We start from the raw sequence: 23,650 nt of genomic DNA on the forward strand, positions 1-23,650 counted from the left end.
AATATTCAGACATTATTTTACTGGGGACGGAAAAGTGAGTTGTATACTAGCTACCATATCCGATTGATTTCCTAATATAAAGATTTAAAAACAAAAGTTGTGTCGTGGTTTTCTTTAGTTCTTGGACAAAACGCGAGTCACCAGCTGGTGACCAGTTCTGAAAGTTAAGTTGCCAGTGCTCAATTTTTGGTCGCACTGGCAACCAGTGAGTTGCAATTTCGAGCCCTGTACAGTGATACTTACGTTTTGGATGCTTTAATTCTTCCTTCTGAAAAGTAAGTCTTATCTGAAAACACATGAAAACAAAAATCAAGCTTCTAGTGATTTGCACATGAGAGGAATCTGGGAGAAAACACATGACAATTTGGCTGAGCAATTTGAGTTTATTAGCTGTCATATATCGGCTAAACAATATATTAGAAAAGAATAATTTATATGTCAGTATTAATATTCACATAGCCTGGAAGAAGCTTTTATTGAATACATCTAGTAGTAATCAAAGATTATGAGTGCATTTGATGCCGTCACTCTAATATGTATACCTTATGAGTTCACTAGCTGACTTTCAGCTTCAGTCTATTCCTAAAATCAACATTTTCCATCAACAACCGAGGCTTTACAGACAGATATACAGTAACATAGTGTCATAATCCATACCAGTGAGGTCAGTGAAGAGGTCTGGTGTATAAAATGCGATTTTTCACAAAAATATTTACTTAGATAGATAGATAGATAGATAGATAGATAGACAGATAAATAATCTTTCTTTATCTACGGTACAAAATTCGTCAGCTTTAAAAATACCTAATACTAATATAATGAAAAATATTTAAATAAAAAGCTGCTTTCCACGAATGCCATGCCTTACAGTTCTTCTTTGAGTAGTCGTTTGAATTGCTCAAGGGACTCTGCTTCCCTTAAGTTGCAAGGAAGACTGTTCCACTGTGCCACTATTGCTGAAGCTATTTTTATAATAGTCTGTGCATGGTAATGGAACATTGAGTTTATTCTTAGAGTAAGCCCTCTAATTTTGTGCTTAATATTTTCACATTGACTGGTAATGTTTAAACATAACCCTAAGTATAAACCTAAGTATATTTTTTACATACATTATTCTAAGCTGGAAGTACAAATGTAAGTGAACATTTGCAATCACGAACTCGTTTATCGCAAACAAGCTCTGTGTGACTGATTCAAAGGAGCGATTTTTGCTTTTAGTAAGAAAGAAGCATAGAGAAACGAAAGTAACCATTCAAATTCCATGAGATGCAAATGAGTGGCCCAGTATTCTTCATTCTAACCTGGATTTTGCCTTTAGAGTACTTTTCCACCGATTCCAGACAATATTCAGCAGATAAACACATGGAGACGGGACAAGCATGTGGAGATGCGCCCAACGAGCATGGACATGACGTAATTTGCCCCTGAAGAATTCTTTTGGCAGGTGTCAAATTGGTGTCCCCAGATTCACAGGAAAACTCAATTTCCTTCCAATACCAGATTAGAACTGCGTTCTATCAAACGCAATAATTAAATTAAGAAGGCATCTGCAATACAAATGCCCAAGCTTCAGTTCCGTGGAGCAATTGCTCTGCGTTCGTCCAACTCAGTTCAAAATCTTGACGGCTTCAACTTAAACAAGCTACCTTATGAACTTACATGTAATCTATAACCTTCCACTTTTGCTTTGTATTGTAAGTGCCATTCACAATTTCACTGTTTTTTTTTATACCATAAATAAGGTGAAACTTTAATTCAAAGTTTCCGTTTCAAGGAATTCGAGCCGGACTTAATCTCACCACAGGAATTCAGCTTACGGAGCTTATTGCTCGATAACATCAGGGCGCAGAAAAGAATCCCATTCTTTCCTGCGCCCTGTTCACATGCACCAGCTGACCTTATATACGAGCTTAAACTAAAAGCTGGCTGAATATAATTCACGTTAACTGAGCATCTATACATTAAACATTTCTTACCTTGGACTGCAATAACAGGAAACAGGCGATTCCTTTAGATGTAGCTGTGTAGAAGTACTTTCGCTTTCAAGAAAACGCTGTCTCCTTCACAGGACTTTCTTAATTTGTCTGCTGCATTTTAATGACGCACGCGCGACCACTTCTTCATATATGACAAGATCTCGGATTTACTCTTGACGTTTCATTGCGGATTACATTACATGCGTGTTACATGAATCATCGTTAGTCTGGGATACTTTCGGGTAGAAGATTCGTTCCTCAGGGGAATAATCCAACCAATCGAACACGAGAAAAGGACAAAGAAAACAGGTCGTGTCGTGGTAAAAGACAGCTTTCGGAGGATACTCGGAACCAATTAAATACGAGAAAACAAGAACGTCTAATTTAACATCAACAATCATGAGCTTTTGGAGGAGGAAAATGTGGGTGTTTAATGCTTGGTAAATTCTTGCTAGGTGAGTGATCTTTTCGTTTTTGTCAAAAACCATGTGCTTTCGAAGAAGGAAATCTGCAAAGATCGTTGTCTGGGTCGGCTCGTTCCAGTATATGTGTATTAAACACCATTGTATTAAAGTGGTCTCGAGGTGTTTCTTGCTTGCTGGGTGAGTGATCGTTCTCAATTTGTGATGGATTTCTTAAAGTGGCACTATGACGAAAATCGCATCTTTCCTATCAAAGCCATTCAAAATATAAACAGGTAGTCTGTATGAGAAGAAAAATGGTGTTTACTATTTTCAAATATCTCTTTTTGTTCCAGAGATATTCAAGTTTTTAAAATATGCAAATTAGCCAAGTGATCACATCATACACTCAACCAAATTTTGATCAAATATGATGAAAAAAGATATCTCAGCCAATTTGTATCAGAAATGTTTAATTCTTTGCAGTAAGTTTCTACTAAATGTGCTCCACAATATGAGCTCAACAGTTTTGTCACCATGGCAACATACTGGGTTCTAGACTTCCCCAATATTAAAGGCTTTTCTGGCCACCTTTGCCATTCCATTTTGATACTTGCTAATGGTGCCTCATATGCGTGATCCAGCAAGCATATAAATATGTTACCTTGAATTTGTGGCCTTGTTTAACCTTTTTTCAGCTGAAAATCATTAACACATTGAAATCAAGTGGGTAGGGACTGGAAAAGAGTGAGTTGCCATGGGAACAAATTTTTTTATAGCCGTAGATGTGCTTCCTGTAGAACTCTGAGCCTACCAAGTTTCAATGGTCTGTACTGCAAATTGGCCGAGATAGCTCCATTTATATACTTGATATAATATAGTGTATGATGTCATCAGTCATGTCATTTGCATATTTTACACATTTTTCAAACTTAGATATCTCCGCAGCTAATGCAGATATTTGAAAACGGTGAATGGCATGGCAAATGAGTATAAAATAATTATGGTATGTAAGGTCTTTACACAAAATGCGACTGTTTTTTACTAACTTTGTCAATTTTTAAAGTAGTTGGATTAGCTGTTGTTCAGGTAAAATTAAAAAATCAAATTGCTGCACCAAAGGATATTGGGTATCAAGACTGAATCTTTTGAGATCAGGTGCAAGACACTACCTGAAATTGTTCCCCAAACATGAAGCCCCCCAAAAAATATCTTCTAGAGAAGAGAAAGTATTTTATTGTTACTGCACATGGGTTAATACCAGACAGTTCCTATGGTTCTGTCTGATCCATTTTTGCAGTGTAAATAAAGTGTTTACTTGGGTGATGTTGAATTAAATCCAGGCCCTTTACAAGATGTGGACAATCAGACCAGATTGCCAGTAAATTCCTTGACATTGCCTGACTTTCGATAGGGACAGTTAGGATTGATAGCTGTAGATGTGGGTGTTGCAGGTGACTGCTTTTTTTTTTAGAGCCATATCACATCAATTGCTTGGTAATCCCAATCATCACTTTTACATCAGACAAGCTGCTGTTCAATACCTCATTCTTACATAATTCCAGAAGAACTTGTGATCCTTTGTTATTATGGTAATTTGTAGAGACTGTATAGTAAAGAAATCAAATCTTCACATTAATTTATTCACTTTGCCTTGAGAATGGTGCCATGATGACGCCAAAACGTCGGCGATTAACTTTAACATTTACGTAGTATTTAAAAAAGGCTCACAGGCATCAAACCTCCAGACTATGTTGAGAGATTCCCAAGGGATTTAGGAAAACGTTTTGCTCACTTGAAAGCTACAGAGTTACAGTCATGGTTATTGTATTATGCACTTCCTTGCTTGTCAGGTTATCTTTGTGCAAAGTGCCTTAAACAATTTAAAATTTTTCAGAAGCAATTCCCTCCCTTCTTGAGGACTGTATAACTGAGGCTGACTTAGTGAGGGCAGAAACTTTGCTTGATTCCTTTTATAGTAAAATTTTCAACACTGTATGGGAAGGAAGTTGTGGGCTTAATGTTCTCGATGTGGCTGGTCACTTGGTGTTTTATGTCATACTTTGGGGACCGATATTTTTATGGAGGTGTTTTCGGTTTGAAGATTGGAATGCTGTCATTTTACAGGCTGTTCATGGTACTGGACATGTAACTTCTCAAATTCTGTGCGACAACAGTGCACAACTCCAGCTGAAGTGTTTTTTTTTTTTTTTTTTTTTTTTGAACAATGCCTAAATGTGAGGCTAAAGATTATATATCTAGGTTGATCAAGCCAACAAAGCAGTGGAAAATAATGCAAAATGCAAAAGATTGTACCATTTCTGGAGCAGTTGTTAATTTACCTGAATTAACTGGGGAAGGGTTACACTTAATAAAGAAAGTGACTGAAGAACAGGATGTGACTCAACTTAGTAACACTCTTAGGGTTCAGCATGGGTTGGAAAGATTTTATGGGAAAGATTATAAGCGTATGAAGAGGAGAATTTTCTATGTTGTACTAAAGAAAGAAAGGTGAAATGACAGCAATTAAAGATTTCATTTACTGTAAAGAGTGTAAATGTGTATTTGCTTAGCTTGGCATTTTATTCTTGACAATGACTGCTGCTTTTTTTCACAATCTGGTCATCACATACTGAGAGTCAATGAAGTTGATAGCACTGTTGTAAGAAGTAATACAAGTTTGTGAAATTCAGGAAAAATTGTTTTTGTATCAATTTCACAGAGGGTGAAATTTGTCATTCGTATACCAAATATGCATGGACATGGGATTCTTAACTGACCAGTTTAATTTTTTCTCAAGGTTCGGTTTATATCAAGGTTGTACATAGGTTAAACTACTCGTGAACCACTATTGTTTTAGCTTCTCTGGTGTAGATATCAAGTACAAGTATGAAGACGTTCACACTATGTGGTAATATAGTTATTAGAGTGGCCTGGCTATGAAGCCTGGCAAACATCAAAGGAGCAAACAAAGATGCCAAGATTTATGTCGGAAGGTCCACAACCATACAAAATCATTTGTTTTCCGCTCATACACTATGCAAGAATTACGTAACCAACACGTTTCTATTGGTTAGTTCCTCAGTATGGAGTAAACAACTATTGTGTTTTGTGCACAGTCAATGCCAAAAAAGCAAACAAACATACAGCAAAGAACTTTGACAGGTTTCATTACCATTCCCCTCTTTTAACTGTGGTAATACTGTCCATAATATAGTATTGAAACTAAATTTATTTGCTTAACACTTCTTTACTATAGTACCAGTATTCTTTGTCACGACCAATTATCATCAAAACATGTTCAATATTGCTAGTAGCTAAGAATCAAATTTATTTAAATTTGTTTGGTGAAGCTGTATTTGTATGACTTTTAGTTTAGCAGGTTTTCAAAACGCAAGAAAAAAGGGTTGTATTAGCAGCTTATAATGTAATTAATGACTTTGCATTATTTTAAAGCAGAATGGTACAACTGTGTAGTAAATTGTTTTAAACTGAGTGCAAATATTGAATACTATTTATTAAGTTATTAGTTATTAATAGTTATTATTATTAATGAAAAATTTAGAACTGTTGATAAATTTATTTTTGCAAATTCTTAAATACCTGGTATACATGACTGTATTAAGGGGAATGGGGAGCCCATTGTCCAAAAAAAAAGGCCCATGGGGTCAAAAAGATTGTGTTCCCTCTTTATTCAAGCAAGAAATAACCTCCTAGCCAAGATTGTACTTTCAACACTGATGAGGCTTGCCATCCAAAATGTAAATAGCCTCAAAAATATATACTGCTGACATCTGTTTAACTAATTGAAATCATCACAATGTTTGGCGTGCCCATATTTCGAACATGGTCAATCGTGGTTAAACATGGTTGATTCAAGAGCACAACATCTCGAACTGTTGCAGTCAAATTCCCTGTAATTACTTCAACAATTTAGCAATTGTGTTGTATCTCTGTCACTTCTTGTTCATCACTGTGGTCTTAAAACTCTTGCTTTCACACAATTTTTGAGTGTTGTTTGTGTGAGAGCCTGAATAAAATTAATGAAGTAAAAATTGTAATATTGTAATCCCCCTCAATAAGCCTAGGTGCTTTTGGGGAAAACAATGACAAATATGTTTAAATAAAAAAAACCCTCTAGTTTTCAGGCATTTCAAGCATACCATGTCTGGACATGGTTTACCATGGTCCCACATAACTCTGTTATCTTAAGGTAAATGACGTGATACACAGTACAATCATGGTGTTTAATATTTAAGAAATAGAAAACATGTTCTGTGTTTCTATCGAGTTATAGCAACGCGAGTGGAAGTTTGGGAGAACAAGAAATGCTGTGGGAACAGGGGCTGCAGGCGAGTGTTTCCACAGCTTTTTTGAGCTCTCCCAAACTTTCATGAGTGTTTCTATAACTTGATAGAAACACAGAGAACATGTTTTCTATTTCTTTTAGCAAACACCGATGAAACAAAGGAAAACAACTTGTTAACTTTGATTATCAAAAAGTACATTCTCTTTGTTCTTGCATCATTTCCTCAACAGCTCGTGCTAGTTCTGTGTTTCTATCAAGTTATAGAAACATGACTTTTAACCAATGAGAATGCTTATTTTCTTAGGACTGTTTTCTAAATGGAAATGTTTGAAGAAAATATACTGTTTTGATATTTACTACAGTAACTGCTTTTCAGTGAAATAATAATTTAATTAATTTTGCCCATGGTTGGCAATGAATCATGGTCAAGAGTGGAATACACACCATGACCAGTCACAATGGCCACATTAACACTGCCAACCGTGGTCAAACTTGGTTGGCAGTGAAAAGCCATGGTACCATGGTCAACCTGATGCAGGGGTGACAGACTCGCAGCCACGCTGAAAAATAGTTGTATACTTCCTTCACTCTTTTGAGATGAAGAGCCAGAAACAGGAAAAGATCACATTCCCAAGAATATGGCATTTTCAAAACTATTTTGCTATTTTCGCTATAAATTTAGAGCGATGAACCGTGAACGACAGTTTCTCAATAATTGGATTTCACAATCAATTTCAGACCATTTACTCTAGCGGGGAATGCGGAAGTACATTTATTATTCCATTATGGGAGAAAAAGGTTTTTAACACGAAGATAGTACTTATCAAAACAGCCTCTTTTGTTGAAGTTTCTTATACTTAGCAAATTAAGTAGCCTAAGCCATGTATTACACTGTGATAAGACACGGCGGGCATTTGAGAACAGGAAGGAAATGTAGAAAATGCGATCTGTAGGTCAGTGTTCTCTACCTTTCTCGAGTGTTCTCAAATGTCCGGAGTGTTTAATCACAGTGTAATACGTGGCTTAGGCTCCTTCATTTGCTTTATGATAAAGGTAATGTGGCGAAAAACAGTAAAACACGCTTTTTCTACGTTTTATACTCTGATAAAGCATGGGTTTTCAACCAATCAGAGTGCACGCATGGTGCTATCTATATTACAGATTTAATGATAATATAGATATATAGGACCCTGCACGTACTCTGATGGGTCAAAAACCCATGTTTTATCAGAGTATAACACATAGAAAAAGCATGTTTTATTGTTTTTCACACGCAAAATCTATATCATAATGCAAATGAAGAAGTCTAAGCTGTGTATTACACTGTGACAAAACATGATGGGCATTTGAGAACACAAGGGAAATGTAGAAAACACGAGCCACAGCCGAGTGTTTTCCACATTTCCCTGGTGTCCTCAAATGCCCTTCATGTTTTATCACAGTGTAATACAGAGCTTAGACTTCTTTATTTGTTCAATAAATAATTCATCTACCTGAGCAAAATTATCTGCGAACTTTTTACTCCTCACTTCACTGCACTTTATAACGTGCACAAAAAAAAGCAAAACCCTTTCAATGTATCGCGACTCAAAGTTCACATGACACGAGCAGAGAACTATCGGGTTCTTTGTTGCATAATTTTCACATGTTTCAAGTGGGCATTCATGTGCAACATGATATGTTTTCCCAATGCATCATCTGGGCAAATTTGCTTTGCAATTTGAAGATACAAGGTCATACAAGGAGATAATGCATAATGTAACCAGCATAATCATGTTTTCTATGGCCTGGTTCATATGTCTCATTGCTGTCAAATTCAATTCAATTAAGTGCGGCAGAAATACGACTGTTGATTCAGAGGTCGCACTTGTGTTGCACTTAATTCAGAATTAATACTGTCAGGTATGTTGACCAGTGGAAAATGTTTAAATTAAGAGTATTCAATATGGTGTACGAAGATACTGAGTGATGAAGGACTTAAATTTTGTGAAAAATCATGCCCTAATGGAACGAGAAGGAGAAGGCTGACAATGTAGCAGTATGTGTTGCAATATGTTCAGGTTGCATTGGGTCAAAAATGGCCACGTTCTTCTTTTTCTTTGGCAGGACCAAATTTATGCATGCTCAATACATTGAGGTAATGTATGAATTGGATTCAACATGCTAAAAGTTCGACATTTGAATCAGTGTCGTATTTTTGTCGGATAATGCCACAAGACCAGGCGAACGTAAGGCAGAAATGTAGCAGTCTATTCAGCGTCACATGTCTGTCAAATTTACATCATTGAATTGAATTTGACACAGAAGAAATGCAACGTATGAACCGGGCCTATGACTTGAAATGGTCTTAATTTTTAAGAAGACTATTAACCTCAGGGAAATAGCATGGGGCAGCAACAGTACTATATAAGCTTAAAAAATCGATGAAGCAGGTTCACAGCTGGTCTATTTGCCCGATTCCTGGCCCTTAATGAAACCCCTGAATCTGGTCGCGCGTTTCTTCTGATAGAAATCTTTTCTTTCTTGCAAGGTCTTTAACTCTGTGTTGAATCCATTGTCCAAAGCGCACTTGTGAGCTTCCTCAGCCTTCTTTTTGGCTAGTTGGAATTTTCCCAGACGATAACAAAGATCTGATTTGGTCTTCGAGAGAAGCATCTTTGTAGCTTTGGGGATAGTTTTACCAAATTTGGACTTGATAATACCAAGGTGTCTTTTAGCTTCTTTAATATCATTCAGTGGACAGTGGTTTTCTTGAGCCAGTGGGAAGGTTGAACAGCAACCTAGGTGTATCATTGCAAACTTGAGGTGGACATAGCTTTGCCTTTTCATCTGAACTCTCTTCCGAGAAGTTTGTTCGCTGTAATAGATGGCTCTGTGAAAGCAGTCCACCGCATTTTCTCGTGCACTGTTTCTCTCATCAAACGGAAGCTGGTTCATGCGATCCATCCAAACACAGCCGTAGGTCTGGTAGAGCTCAGCCCAATCTCCAGGCAGGTCGTATTTGTGTAGTAGATGTACACTGCGTTTAAGATATTCAAACAACAGGTCTATATTTGACTTGCTGTATTCTTGATTTCTTCTCATGTGAGCCACAAGTAAGTAGCAGGCTCTTGCTTTTATGACACGCCAATGTTCGACCGGAAGATCAGAATTTATGACCAACTCAAGCAGTTTCTTGGCATGTTCCCAGTTACCTTGGTAAGAGTAGGTTGCTGCTTCTTCTATCTTCAAGACCCAAACCATGCTAAATTTTTCTTTTTCTTCGTAAGAGTGAATTAAAAACTGGACAAAGCTATCGTGACTCTTAAAGTCTCCGTTATCTTGGAAAACCTCGATCATTTCCATGAGATCCCCGTACTTGCCATCTCCGCTCAGAATTCCTTGCACCTTGATGCAGCGAATCGGAAAGCAAACAGCAACCACTTCTTCCCGTTCAGCTCGTTTACTTTCTTGTGTTTCGTTCCAAGGCTCAACTTGGCGGTTCCTTAGTCTGGTACTGTAAGAGTGCAATCTGCTCAACCCCTGTCTGATGTAACTTCGCATTCGTTGAAAACCCGTAGTTAGCATTCTGCTATTTTTGTCACTCCCTTTTGTCGCACACTACGAGCGTCAGAATCGGATTCTTCTAGACTACTTCTGCACTGAGGCCTGTGTCGGTCGCAGTAATGATTATGTCGCTTGTCATACTTTCGTCCACAAGCTGCCCAAGCTCACAATGCGAGGAATCAGCTTTTTTCCCATTCATGCCAACGTTTAGCGAAACGTGACATGTACGCTATTACATAACGACCGAAACGTGACTCTCGCCATGCAGCATATGCAGGTGTTGTGTAACAACGGTTTGAATTTTGAAAGGTTTGTGTGGGAACGCAACGGTTTTGGCTAAAAAGTCAATTATATTCTTATAATTTGTGAATAAAATCTACTTACCCTGTTGTGTGTTGTATTCTTTGTTGTTTGCCAGCTCCACAGGCCGATCTAACGCGATTTCGGCGAGAGTCACGTTTCGCGTAGTCAAATTCGGTCGTTATGTAATAGTATATGCCGTATATATCACGTTTCGCTAAACGTTAGCATAAAAGATAACTCCTCACAGGGAGCCCTCACATCCGTTTAGAACATGAATAAAAGATGAACCTACCTTTATCGCGCGTGTTTTGTGTTTTGTGGCGGCCATTTTAAATTTTTAATACGTGCGCGGTTTGCTAGTGCGAGGTCTGGAGCCGAAATTACGGAAGTCTGGGACGGGCGGGAAAATTCGCAAATTCTCGGGGGTAGCCGATCGCTCACCGAGGATAATAAAGTGACAAGGGATGAAACTTCTGCCTAGCTTTCGTCGTATGTCTCTGCCAGTTGCGGGGAACGGAAATAGGATGTGAAAGAGAGACCGGAAGTCAAAATGCGGGTTTCGTGACGTGCGTGCAAAGTGTTGCAACATGGCGGACCAATGGCCTCCTCTTAATGTTGCAAATGTTTTGAAAAATAATTCAGCCAGCGCTGTGGAATGTGAAGGAATCAACATTGAGTCGAGAAACAAACTTAAAATAACGGAATGGTGAGTACAAAAGTTCAAGAGGCTTAATTCGCTACTCGAATTTTAATGAAGATCGATGGTGTACGCGTCAGTCAGGTAGTGAAAAAATTTTTTCTCGACTTAAACTAGGCTGGTTGAAAACTACAGTGAGGCGAATGAAAGAAATTATGTGCACTGTGCGGAGTTGTACGAAAGATATTTGGCGAATGGTTGGCAGGCGAAAGAAAACTGCCCGGATTTGAAGCCAGTAGATGCGAGTGCATTTGGTCGTGAAATTAGAAAGGTCTTCCCAAATGTCACGAAAACCAAACGAAGAACTGAACGAGGGAAGCCAGCTACTCGGGTCTATCTTGGGCTAAAGAAGAATAATTATCCCCTTGTCTGCGACTCTCGTCCACCTGACATTCCATCGTGGTCTTCTTTTGCCCTCAACTACAGTCACCCTGAGTGGTTAAAATCAAATGTCAGTGTCAGTGTTCCTTTACTATGTAATGACCGTAAAGTTCTGCAAGAAGTTGCTATTTTTAAAGATTGGTCCTTCGAATGGAAAGTTGTAGGAAAGATAGTTTCCAAACAGAATATCGACAACATTGTATCAGAGCTTTCAAAGAAGAGTTCTCTCGATATTCTTTTTTCTGTGCTTTCTAAAGTAGACATTTGTAAAGGATTTCCTTGCTCGAATGGGGAAATTCTTAAGAGAAGTTCTGTAGAACTAGTAACTGAGAAGTGGATCTTGGACAACAGGGAGATTGTGGAGTTTAGGGTGAGGTCTCCAGAATGCAGCCTTGTCTATGCTCCAACGTCCAAATGTGCAATGTGTGAAAAATGCTATGGTTTTAAAAAGATCAACTAGGGCACAGGCGGCCCAAGCTCTCAATGTTATCGGGTTTTTTTCCTTTTTATGCGAACGTTCAGGCTAACGTGACATATGGCATGTACTATTACAGAACGACCGAATTTGACCACGCGAAACATGACTCACGCCTTGCAGTATATGGAGGTGTTGTGTTACAACGGTTTGAATTTAAAAGGTTTGTATGGGAATGCAACGGCTTTGCTTTGAAAAGCCAATTATTCTTATATTTTGTGAATAAAATCTACTTACCCTGTTGCTCTGTTGTATTCTTTGTTGTTTGCCAGCTCCTCGGGCCGATCTAACACGATTTCGGCGAGTTATCATTCTGTGGGTTTCCACTACTAAAAGAAAGACAAGGCCGGACACTGATTTCCGGACTGCCCGCCGCTCGAAGCGAATAAATCCACTGAAAATAACCCTGCCGGCTCAGTTCCTCCGTAGAATCGAAGAAGAGATGTTGAAGTTCCATGTCAGTTCACTCGCTACGCGATTCTGTCCACAACGCCTTCGCAACGGTACATTTATTTCGAGATTGCTTCGCTCGCAAACTCGAAAACAACCGCGTCACAAAAGTTAGGACACTTTCGCGGTGTTGGGTAACTATAATTAGCCCGACCGGGGGTAGTCAGCAACGATTTGTCAACGGTCAAACCAAAATGCTCCCCGGGTATGGTTAGCCAAATGTTGCAAAATTCAACAACTTGGACCTTCATATTCAACAACTTATATTTATGTTCAACAACATATATTTATATTCAACATTTTATGTTTATATTCAACGATACGCATTTTCTTTCAACTTCAACCCAAATTATTTTCATTCAACAAAAATATTTGTTCAACTTCAACCAAAAATAATTTCATTCAACAAAAATATTTGTTCAACTTCAACCGAAAATAATTTCATTCAACAACAATATTTGTTCAACTTCAACCCAGATTATTTTCATTCAACAAAAATATTTGTTCAACTTCAACCAAAAATAATTTCATTCAACAACAATATTTGTTCAACTTCAACCACAATTATTTTTATTCAACAATGAAGTTCCCGGACATTCAAAATATCGTCATTCAACAAAATTCCCCGTCCCACCCCCTGAACTACCCCGAACGCTGTCACAAATCCCTAGTGTTTTGGGTACCCAAAACACTGAAAGCGTAAAACTGATGCAAGTGAAATCCTCCACAATTCTGCTCAAAACCCATTTATCTTCTTACGAAGCTTTGTCTCAATAAATTAAAGCGTTCTTTAGCTTGATATAAACACAATACGTCTCTGAAAATAGTCGCAATTCATAACAGACTGTCTGATCCGAGTCCGCAGTTATAACGACATATAAAACCGAATTCACGCGCCAAAGATCCTTGTATGAACATGCACTTGGTGCCTATCGATAACCCTTGAAATGCACGTTATTTAAAACGAGAAAGGCGCTTTCTAAACCTCCGATAGTGCGGCGATTAAAATCAATATGCGAACGAACGGCCGTCACGCAATATGCAGGTCTCAAGCTGTGACCGACCTCTGTATGTGTTGCCTGTCGGAAATAAACTCTGGCTTAGACTTGTTTGTCGCTCTTTCCTTAACCATCCCTCCTATTAGATTTTGCCATTAAAGCAGTTTTTTTCTTCGGAGACAATTCTATAAAAAATGCAAATAAAGTAGACAAGACTACGTCCTTTGAACACTGGCAAAGTGGGATACTTAAATCCCTGGTGATATATGGGTATCCCTTTCCAATATGCTTGTTTGCTATCGTTTCTTTAATTCAGGGTAGCCAAATCGACCGAGGATTAAAAGGCAAAGCAAACCTTTTATATCTTCATCTTATATATTCCGGCAAAATCTACATATACTAGGAGGGATGGTCAAGGAAAGAGCGACAAACAAGTCTAAGCCAGAGTTTATTTCCGACAGGCAACACATACAGAGGTCAGTCACAGCTTGAGACCTGCATATTGCGTGACGGCCGTTCGTTCGCATATTGATTTTAATCGCCGCACTATCGGAGGTTTAGAAAGCGCCTTTCTCGTTTTAAATAACGTGCATTTCAAGGGTTATCGATAGGCACCAAGTGCATGTTCATACAAGGATCTTTGGCGCGTGAATTCGGTTTTATATGTCGTTATAACTGCGGACTCGGATCAGACAGTCTGTTATGAATTGCGACTATTTTCAGAGACGTATTGTGTTTATATCAAGCTAAAGAACGCTTTAATTTATTGAGACAAAGCTTCGTAAGAAGATAAATGGGTTTTGAGCAGAATTGTGGAGGATTTCACTTGCATCAGTTTTACGCTTTCAGTGTTTTGGGTACCCAAAACACTAGGGATTTGTGACAGCGTTCGGGGTAGTTCAGGGGGTGGGACGGGGAATTTTGTTGAATGACGATATTTTGAATGTCCGGGAACTTCATTGTTGAATAAAAATAATTGTGGTTGAAGTTGAACAAATATTGTTGTTGAATGAAATTATTTTTGGTTGAAGTTGAACAAATATTTTTGTTGAATGAAAATAATCTGGGTTGAAGTTGAACAAATATTGTTGTTGAATGAAATTATTTTCGGTTGAAGTTGAACAAATATTTTTGTTGAATGAAATTATTTTTGGTTGAAGTTGAACAAATATTTTTGTTGAATGAAAATAATTTGGGTTGAAGTTGAAAGAAAATGCGTATCGTTGAATATAAACATAAAATGTTGAATATAAATATATGTTGTTGAACATAAATATAAGTTGTTGAATATGAAGGTCCAAGTTGTTGAATTTTGCAACATTTGGCTAACCATACCCGGGTACCCTCGTGCTATAGTTGTCAAACCCATAGAGGGAGTGCCCGGTTACCCTACGGAGGAATTGAGCCGGCAGGGTTATTTTCAGTGGATTTATTCGCTTCGAGCGGCGGGCAGTCCGGAAATCAGTGTCGTCTCGATCCGTAACCGATTATCTTGGGCACAGGATTTGAATTTTAGCTTAACGACCACGCCATTGTGACAAAGTCGCCTCCAACCGTCGAGAGGCACGGGGCATTTTTTGATCATGCAAATTGCACCGTGCCGCAGTGTTAACTGAAATTAGCGCCTAAAAGCACTGTTAATTGGAAAAATACAAGAAGCAAACAATGTTCAGCTGAATTTAGCGCCTAAAAGCACTGTTAACTGCAGCGAGAGATGGCAACGAGTAACTGACCAATTCCCCGTGCCTCTCGACGGCTGGAGGCGACTTTGTCACGATGGCGCGGTCGTTGAGCTAGAAATTCAAATCCTGTGCCCAAGATAATCGGTTATGGATCGAGACGGAGCACAGGCAGCCCAAGCTCTCTTTATGAACCACACAAGCAACACAACATGGCATCGAATTATAAGGGTTTATATGGGATTTTCTACAAGATATCCATGGAGGTAGTTAAAAGTGAAAATTTTCAATAAAAATGACTTACCTTATTCCAGACGTGTGTTGTTTGCTCCTGGTGTGGTTATTTTACCGATTGAACTTGATTTAAGCGACTTTTTTGAATTCCGATATTCCCTTTATAAAGAGAGGACAAGGCGAAACACCTCAGTCGGAACAGCCTGCCGAACGAAGTCAAAAATCCCAGGCTAAAATGTGCCCACGGCCACAAATCCACCGCAGAATTTCAAGGGCAAAGGTTGATCTTTCATTTCAATCCTCTAGCCACACAATTGCAGCCCTGCGAGCGACGCCAGGCGGCTCTTCGTGTCTCCAGTGAAACGATAAAACTATGGAAGAGCTCCGTATCGTTTGATCCGCGACATAACGACCGTTGAAATCGGCTTGGTAACCTCGTCACGTTGGCAAACCAACACTCGCGGGGGTACTAGACCGCAATTTGTCAAATTTGTCAAACGTAAGATCAACGGCGAAAACTCCGTAGAAAATGAGGAGATCATTTTTGAAGTGGAAGTCATGGTAAGTTTTCACGTTTACGCACCTTTGAGTTACTTGGTCCTCGCCTCACCAATTTAACTTCATCTCCCCATAATTCGTTAAGAATTCTCCCGAGCAAAAGAGAGTTCAATTTGCTTACGGCAATTTCTTTCTCTTCGTATGCTCTAGACAAAATTTTGCTGGCTTCCATTACAGTTTCCTCACAGTATTCGTAATTCCACAATACCCTAAGAGAAGCAAATTTAGTTTATCAGCTCGGGAATATTTTATACAAACAAATCAAAGGTGTATAAACGAGAAAACTTACCACGACTTCCACTTCAAAAATGATTGTATCTCCTCAGTTTCTACGGAGCTTTCGCCGTTGATCTTAAGTTTCTTTGGTTTTGAAGCCATTTTGCAAAAGCGTTCTGTTCGATTTTTATTTAGCATTGTAAATTCGACCTAAGGGGATTACAAGAAGTTTAGTTGACAAATTGCGGTCTAGTACCCCCGCGAGTTTTGGTTTGCCAACGTGACGAGGTTACCAAGCCGATTTCAACGGTCGTTATGTCGCGGATCAAACGACACGGAGCTCTTCCATAGTTTTATCGTTTCACTGGAGACACGAAGATAAGCTTTTACTTGATTTGAAGTCCATGATTATTGGCTTTGAACAAATTTGCCTCATTTCATTTCAGCTGAACCCTGGTTGCACTATTAAGTCCATGTTTGTAAACAGTGACCTGGTAGAAAACATTTTTTGCCAGATTAGGTGCACATGCTCCACTTCCAAGTCCAACACTGGTAAAACTTCCAGCTTTTCATTTTCTAAGCCAAAAAGGATCAAGTACTGAAACTGAATTATATTTGCTAGACACTAATTTTGGAACCAGTTATTTGCGAAAATTCTTAGGCTACAATAATTTTATCCGGTTCCAGGCTCACGTCAGTGGGAACTATCGAAAAAGCGGGCATGCGACGAGCTGGGTCTGGGAGTGAATCAAAGTAGCTATGAGTCAGTCAACTTGGAAAATGGATCGTCTGTTAACAGTGACAATTTGGATGCCACTGACCTGAGGTTTCAATCCGTAGGTTAAGTAAAATTTAAGGCCCACTGGCAAAAGCAATTTCACGATAACTGCAGAAATTCTCGCGCGCTCATTGGCTAAATTTTATTGTCAGTAATGGACAGACATGAATTTATAATTTATGTGATGCGTCAACGAGCGAGAGCGGACAACTGGACAATTTGTTAAATTGCGTCTGTCCTGTTATTGACAATGAATTTCGTCATAACATCGTCAAAGTAGTTTGCGGATATCGCCTCGTGGATCCACAGCTACTTTGACAATCTTATGACGAAATTCATGATCAATAACAGGACAGACGCATGAAAAACTGACGTCCATTTGTTAAAGGTAAGAGAACACACGAGGAGATGTAACACCGTTGAAAACATTCATGAAGTTATTGGTGACTATATTAGTGTCTATATTAGTACGGCTTCTTGTCCAATCAATCAATCAAATATAATTGGATTCTCATTTTCATTCCTATTTTTTTTCGTTCTTTATTTTCTCAGGCGATATCAGATTTCTTTGTCTTTCTTTGTTACCTTTTAAGAGACCTTAGAAATTAAAAAATATATATATCCGACGTAGAGTCATAACACCACAAGGAGAGCATCGCGTCTCGACCGCTCAACAAAGGTAACTCCCTGTTCGGCGGGTCCTGCTTGGATGGGTTAGGAAATACGAATACCCCGTGTTGTAACAACTTCTCTTATTTTCCTTTTTCCTTTTTTTCTTCCCTTTCCAAGGCGATTTTAGTGGCTGCTGAACTCCCAGTCTTGTGTAATGTCTTTTTTTTTCTATTTATCACATATTTTGTTTAGATCATTTGGCCATGTCCGTGTTCATCTTTCAAGTGTTTAATTACAATACGGTATAACTAATAGTTCTAATTCTCCTCAGTTCTCTTGTCTGTTGATCATCCAAAACTTTTAATCCAGGCTTGAATCATAATTTGAAAATTCATTCAGCTCGTCAATTTCGTGCCGTGAGCTTGGAACAGCCTACAATAATTGCGTTCACTAAGTGTAACGCAGTCCTAACCCAGTCTGTATCGAGAATCTATCGGACGAATTTGTTCGCCGATTCCCCCCCACCCCCCCGCCCCCTCCTCCACACAAGGGGCAAGTTACGGTGGCCGATCTCTTGTGTGAGATGTTAATAGTTTGTGCATAGTTTTTCCCCAGCTGACCGGCGCGTTTTCGGACGGATCACCTCTTCGGAGGTGGGACAGGGTCAGCTGGGGTATACTCCCCTCACCAAGCACACATCAACGCACATGCAATGTTGTACAAAGCCTACTTGTCTCCCTCGTATCCCCTCCACGTAAAACGCACACACTAACAACGTTAAAAGTTTGGGCGTCCTCCACTAGGGAGTGACATACGTCCCGCCTGTAAATTTTAAGAAGAAATAATTTTTATTAGTTCCTATCCTAGTCTTACCTAGTTATTCCGTGTTCTCATGTTCCAGTACTCGAGAAAGTCAGCCCAGTGCTGGTATGTTCGGAATAAAATCATGTTTCATTATTTCAGCAATGAGAATCTCGTTGAGTCTTGCTTTCGTAAAACTGCTGCGGAAAATAATACCGTACGCCGCGAAGAAGGGTGCAAGTTCATTTTTACTGTACAGTCGACTCTCAAATACTTTAGGGTGTTTTGTGCAAAGTGCCTGCAGCTGTTTGTGAGTTACAACCTTGCCTTCCGACTTGTCTTCTTTAACTTCTTGGATTGTTTTTTTTTTTGGACTTCTTAGCATCATCTTTCTTTGCTTTTTCTGCCACTCGTTTTCTATGTGCCTCCGTGCGTTGTATTTGATTGTCGCGTCTAAAATCGCGCAGAAATTGGCCTGCACCCATCTTAAAATATCTTTCCACTACCTCATCAAAGATATCCTTTCTGAGGTCTGCAGTCAACGCCTGTGTTGTGTCTTCGTCGCACGATACACTAAGACAACCGTTCCATGTTTCGAGCAGTCTGCTGTCAGCTTGTGCGATATTCATCGCAGATGATACCAAGTTTGACTTAAAAAGTTTGAGTCGCTCGCTGTTCATGAGTTGAATTCTTTTTTCTTCCAAAGCCAAGAAAAACTTGTGGGCGGAATCAGTGATATGTGTAAGTCCTCCTTTACTGTATTGCCTCCGGTCGGTAATTGTTAAAGTTTCTGGAAACGCAGAAGAACTGTGTATCGATGATGATGGTGATGACAGACTATCAACTGCTTTCTTTTTCACATAGCACTCCTTCACTCTTCCTTGCAAGGATTCTTTACTGGAAAACAAATTTTCTTTGATGTGCCTTCGGAAATTATCACGCGTTTTCGCCAGCGCCCAACCTCCACAGTATCTAATTTTCCCTTGCATTTCCACGGGCAAACTATTTACATCAACAAAAACTGGCGCCTGGGTAGGAATGTGATCTGATGTTGCCTTGGAGGCTTCGTGAATGATCGCAGCATTGATGGCGAAGGCGATGTCCGTCAAACATGATCAATGTTCCTTCTCAGTTTTTTGGCTTTGAGGAATTCCAAAAATAGTAAGAAATTCTTTCTCCAGTTCAGAACTCAAAATTAAAAGATGCACGTCGGAAAAGTGCGCTCTAAAGTACTTTCTTTTTAGAGTCTCGTTTCTGTATGGCTCTAAAGCTTTCCTAATGCAGTTATGCAGTCGATTCCAGAGAATTTTGACAAAGCACTCTCCAGCATCAATGCAGTCGGGTGTTAGCATTGCATCAAATAGAGTGTTTTTGCGATATCCAAGCGAATGCGGTTGCTTGCAAGGAAGCTAGTGTTTTTAAGAGCAGATATAAACGAAAGGAAGTAGAAAGTTTCTGGTGGCTTACTTAGCTCTTCTTCGAAACTTAAATTTTCAAGTACCTCACGAAGGTCTACTTCTTCCTCGGTGCCACGTTCCTCTATCTCTTGATCAAAAAATCCATTCATAATTTGATCCAACTCCCGGATATCCTGCTCTGAAAATACGTCATCACAAAGGTCATCAACGTCATCCAACAGGGTTTCCTCATTGTTGGAATACATCAAATTTATTGTTTCCTCCCGGCAACAGGCGAGATTGTTTACCTCAAGGTGTGTGCCATTGTCTAAAGCTAAAAGGCGGGTCGAAAAGTCTTTAACGCACTGCGGAAGTGCAATTATCTTGCTCTTACGGAAGTCCACGACTTGAATCGCTTCTCGGCACCTTACCCTGGATAGGGCCACATAAAGATGTCCCGGAGCGAAAATACCCGAGACATTTACCTTGACAGCATCAAGGGTCATGCCCTGCGCTTTGTGCACTATGAAGGCCCACGCCAACTTCAGCGGCACTTGGTACCTTTCGGCCTTCACCTTCGTAAAGTCATCCTTGTCATATAGCTTCCACACAACTTTCTCGACCTTTTGCGTTAGACCTACTTCCGGAAAATTGACAATAGGAAGGCCGTCCTCAGCCGCAAACTTAATTATCTCTCCAATTTCGCCATTTGTTAACGATTCGTTTATGTTACAAATTAACATTACACGGGCACCCACTTTAAGCAGCAGGGTGTGTGTAGCCTGAACTTGCTTATCTAGCAGACATTTACTTCCAGTATCTTGCGAAACGAACACACGAACTTGATTCTCAATCTTGTTGAGGTACTGGGTGTTGACGAAGTCAACGTCCTCATTATGAGAATAAACTTCAGGAATATGCCCAGTTACACCTAACTTCTCTCTGTCAATGGGTCGGCTTAATTCTTTGATAAACGCTTCAGTTGCAGCGCAACATTCTCCTTCTGCTATTTCATTCAGCATATCGAGATACTTAATGTCTGTTTGCCTCATGACTCTGTCAAGATAGAGAAAATGGGGAAAGCATTTCTCCCAGATGAGACTTTCGAAACAGTATCGACCAGGATCGATACTACTGGAGACAGGTGGTAACTGCTTGAAGTCCCCACTCGCAACTATTTGTACACCCCCGAAAGCCTGCTTTGATTTTCTAACTCCTTGAGCAATGAAATGAATTATCTCAAAGGTTCGCAAGCTTAGCATTGAAACTTCGTCTATTATGAGAATTTCCGTATCGCGCCACCTCTTGACTACTCTCTCACTTCTTAGGACTTTTTCCAAGATCACCTGAGTAATGATAAAAGTTAAAATAACCACTAAAACGTTTACGAACCCTCTGTGCAAACGAATCACCATCCAAAAGGGTTATTTGAGACGTCGACAACACTCCGACAATTAAATAAAGTGTGGATAAAGTGATATGGCCTGGCACACGCTACTGGTGATCACAAACGTAGTACATTTAGCTAAATTTGGCTGCAAACTGCTCTAGAAAAATTTTTCAAAATCTGATCGGATAAAATCTGGTCATAAGTTTAGAAGATCCTGTGGAAGGATTTTTATTACTTTGCAGCCGGTGTAATTGAGAGCAAGTGCTGAGACCTGTCGAAACAAGGGCTGAAGTGTATTCTGACTTTTTCTCAGGCTAGGACTGCATGACTGGAAGGCAATCGTAGATATTTCGAAGTTGAGCGATGTACTGTATTTTCAAGCAGAGCGCGGAACTTATAATTACACGTTTTTGCCTTTTGTGGACCGAAATAACCACAGCGTTCGCGATAAAAATATTTTTTTCGTATAATCAGTTCAACTACTTGTGTTTTAGTTCTTTTTGAATGATCTTTTTAGGACTCTAAACACTTTCGGAATTCTTTGTTTTTTCATTAACTGATCAATCTCGATTCACATTCGCATTTGCGATGTCGCGTCTTCTACTATTCATGGTGCCACTCTAGGAAAACAAAAGAGACTGCTTACAGTCTATTTTCGGCAGCGAGAGCCGATGACAATACTGCAACGCAGGAGTTGTCACGTAAACGAATTTCCGTGGAACCGGCATCTAGGAGCTCTCTCTACTTCTGAACATGGTGAACTAAAAGTATTTTGAAAAAAGCAGTGCCTTTTCCGGTGAAGATCTACTAAGACACTGTGGTTTGCCTCGAACATTAAATGTGACCAAGGTATGATGTCACGAACTCGTGGCTTTTCCTCCAGTGCGCTTTGTATTCCATGCCCAGTGTTAACAACGAGAGATGTGAGATCCACAGGTAGCTTAGCACTTCTCAATCGGCATATCGTGGTTTTTAATGGCAAAGTTGTTTTGATTTACAAAAATTAAAATTAAAACAATTTGTACTCCCGGTCATAAATATTAGTTGACCTTGTATGTTCTACGGCCGCGGTGACCTTGACCTCAGGTCACGGGTTAGTATTCAGCGTAAAAAGAGGGTTGTGTTTTAGATCTACATGTACATGTTTATAGCACTCGTGAATCACCTAACAGATTTATATCGACATATCGTAATTTGGACTGGCTTCACAAGCATTTAAATAGAAATCGGACTAAGAGAAGAGTGGAATAAAGAGCCATTCACCCGCATGTCCGATGATTTGGCGCGCGGTACAGTGAAAAAAAAAAAAATGATTCGGATTTACTCCAGTAAAAGAAAATTGCACAGAAAAGTCGGCCCAATCTAGTTAATCCAAGGAAAAATGGAATAAAACGGGTTTTGTGTGAAAGAGCGAACGATTTATCGCTTGTAATGAATGTATTTGTGAATGTTTAATCTTTTTTCAAGGCCCCGTGGAACCACCGGCCACTTTTAAACGATCAACATTTTCATCCGTCATCCTCGGCAGTTGAAGTCACTAAAGCAAGAAGCTGAATGAAAATGTTTGAGTTAAAAATTCTACACTAAATGTGTATTGCAAAAAAGAAGCTTTGATGGTTTAGCGGGTTTCATCCATCATGACGTGCACATTGTATGAAAATGTTTGATCATTGGGAAAGCCGACAGACCGGCTTAAGATTCCTCCTTAACTTCAAATGTTTCAATGATCTGTTTTCAGAGCCCATATTCAGCCGGATAATTTGTGATCAATTTAACTTTAGATATTGTGCTTCAATGACATAACGAAACTAAGGAATAATTTTGCAGCAAATGCGAAAGTGACCCCAACTATAACAGCCGCACACAAACAATTAAAAGCGACGCGCTGTTTTTCAGCATAAAAACACAGTAGGATTTCAGCCTAGCCTTTTGATCAGGACAATTTACCAGGCTCTTTTCTCTTTTCACCAATTATACTTCATAAAAAAATTGTTGAAATTCTACAATAATACGAATTTCGTGCATTGCATTGTTACGTTCGTGTACCAGCAGCATGCAGCCATATATTCAAACATATCAGTTATTTCTCTGAAACCAAAAACAAACAAACAAACAAACAAAAAAACCAGCCAGATAAACATGAAACACACAACATACCTCTTTAGGTTCGTGGCAGTCACCAATTCCCGCAAATGAATGGATTGTTTTGGCTTTGTTTTTTAAAACCTTCGCTGCACGTCCAGTCGTGCTTGTTACGCAAACCGTTTTCTCTGTACGCTCACAAATTTGCTTCATGAGGAAGGACTTCCCACTACCGGCGGCCCCAGCAATAAAAGTATTGTGGCCAGCCAAAACGACATCCAGCACTTTCTTTTGACAGTCAGTCAAACCGCTAGAGGCAAACGAACAGCAACATAATTTTTAAGCTGATCTGAATCGCAGTACCGAA

At 39.3% G+C, this 23,650-nt stretch overlaps 1 protein-coding gene and 1 pseudogene across 1 annotated transcript; one reads left to right on the forward strand and one right to left on the reverse strand.

The window, feature by feature from the left end:
* The first annotated feature begins 11,027 nt into the window (after window positions 1-11,027).
* Window positions 11,028-12,341, forward strand: LOC149105801 (uncharacterized). The gene is made up of 2 exons (XM_089271288.1): window positions 11,028-11,241; window positions 11,350-12,341. Exons 1-2 carry the CDS (start codon window positions 11,123-11,125, stop codon window positions 12,071-12,073), a joined length of 843 nt encoding a protein of 280 aa, XP_089127414.1. The 5' UTR covers window positions 11,028-11,122; the 3' UTR covers window positions 12,074-12,341.
* Window positions 12,342-18,466: 6,125 nt separating this feature from the next.
* LOC149105802 (uncharacterized) lies at window positions 18,467-20,306 on the reverse strand (annotated as a pseudogene).
* Between the last annotated feature and the right edge of the window lie 3,344 nt (window positions 20,307-23,650).

The sequence above is a fragment of the Orbicella faveolata genome, unplaced genomic scaffold (genome assembly GCF_042242905.1).
Source record: "Orbicella faveolata isolate gen_17 unplaced genomic scaffold, um_ofav_v1 contig_34, whole genome shotgun sequence".
Classification (NCBI taxonomy): Eukaryota; Metazoa; Cnidaria; class Anthozoa; order Scleractinia; family Merulinidae; genus Orbicella; species Orbicella faveolata.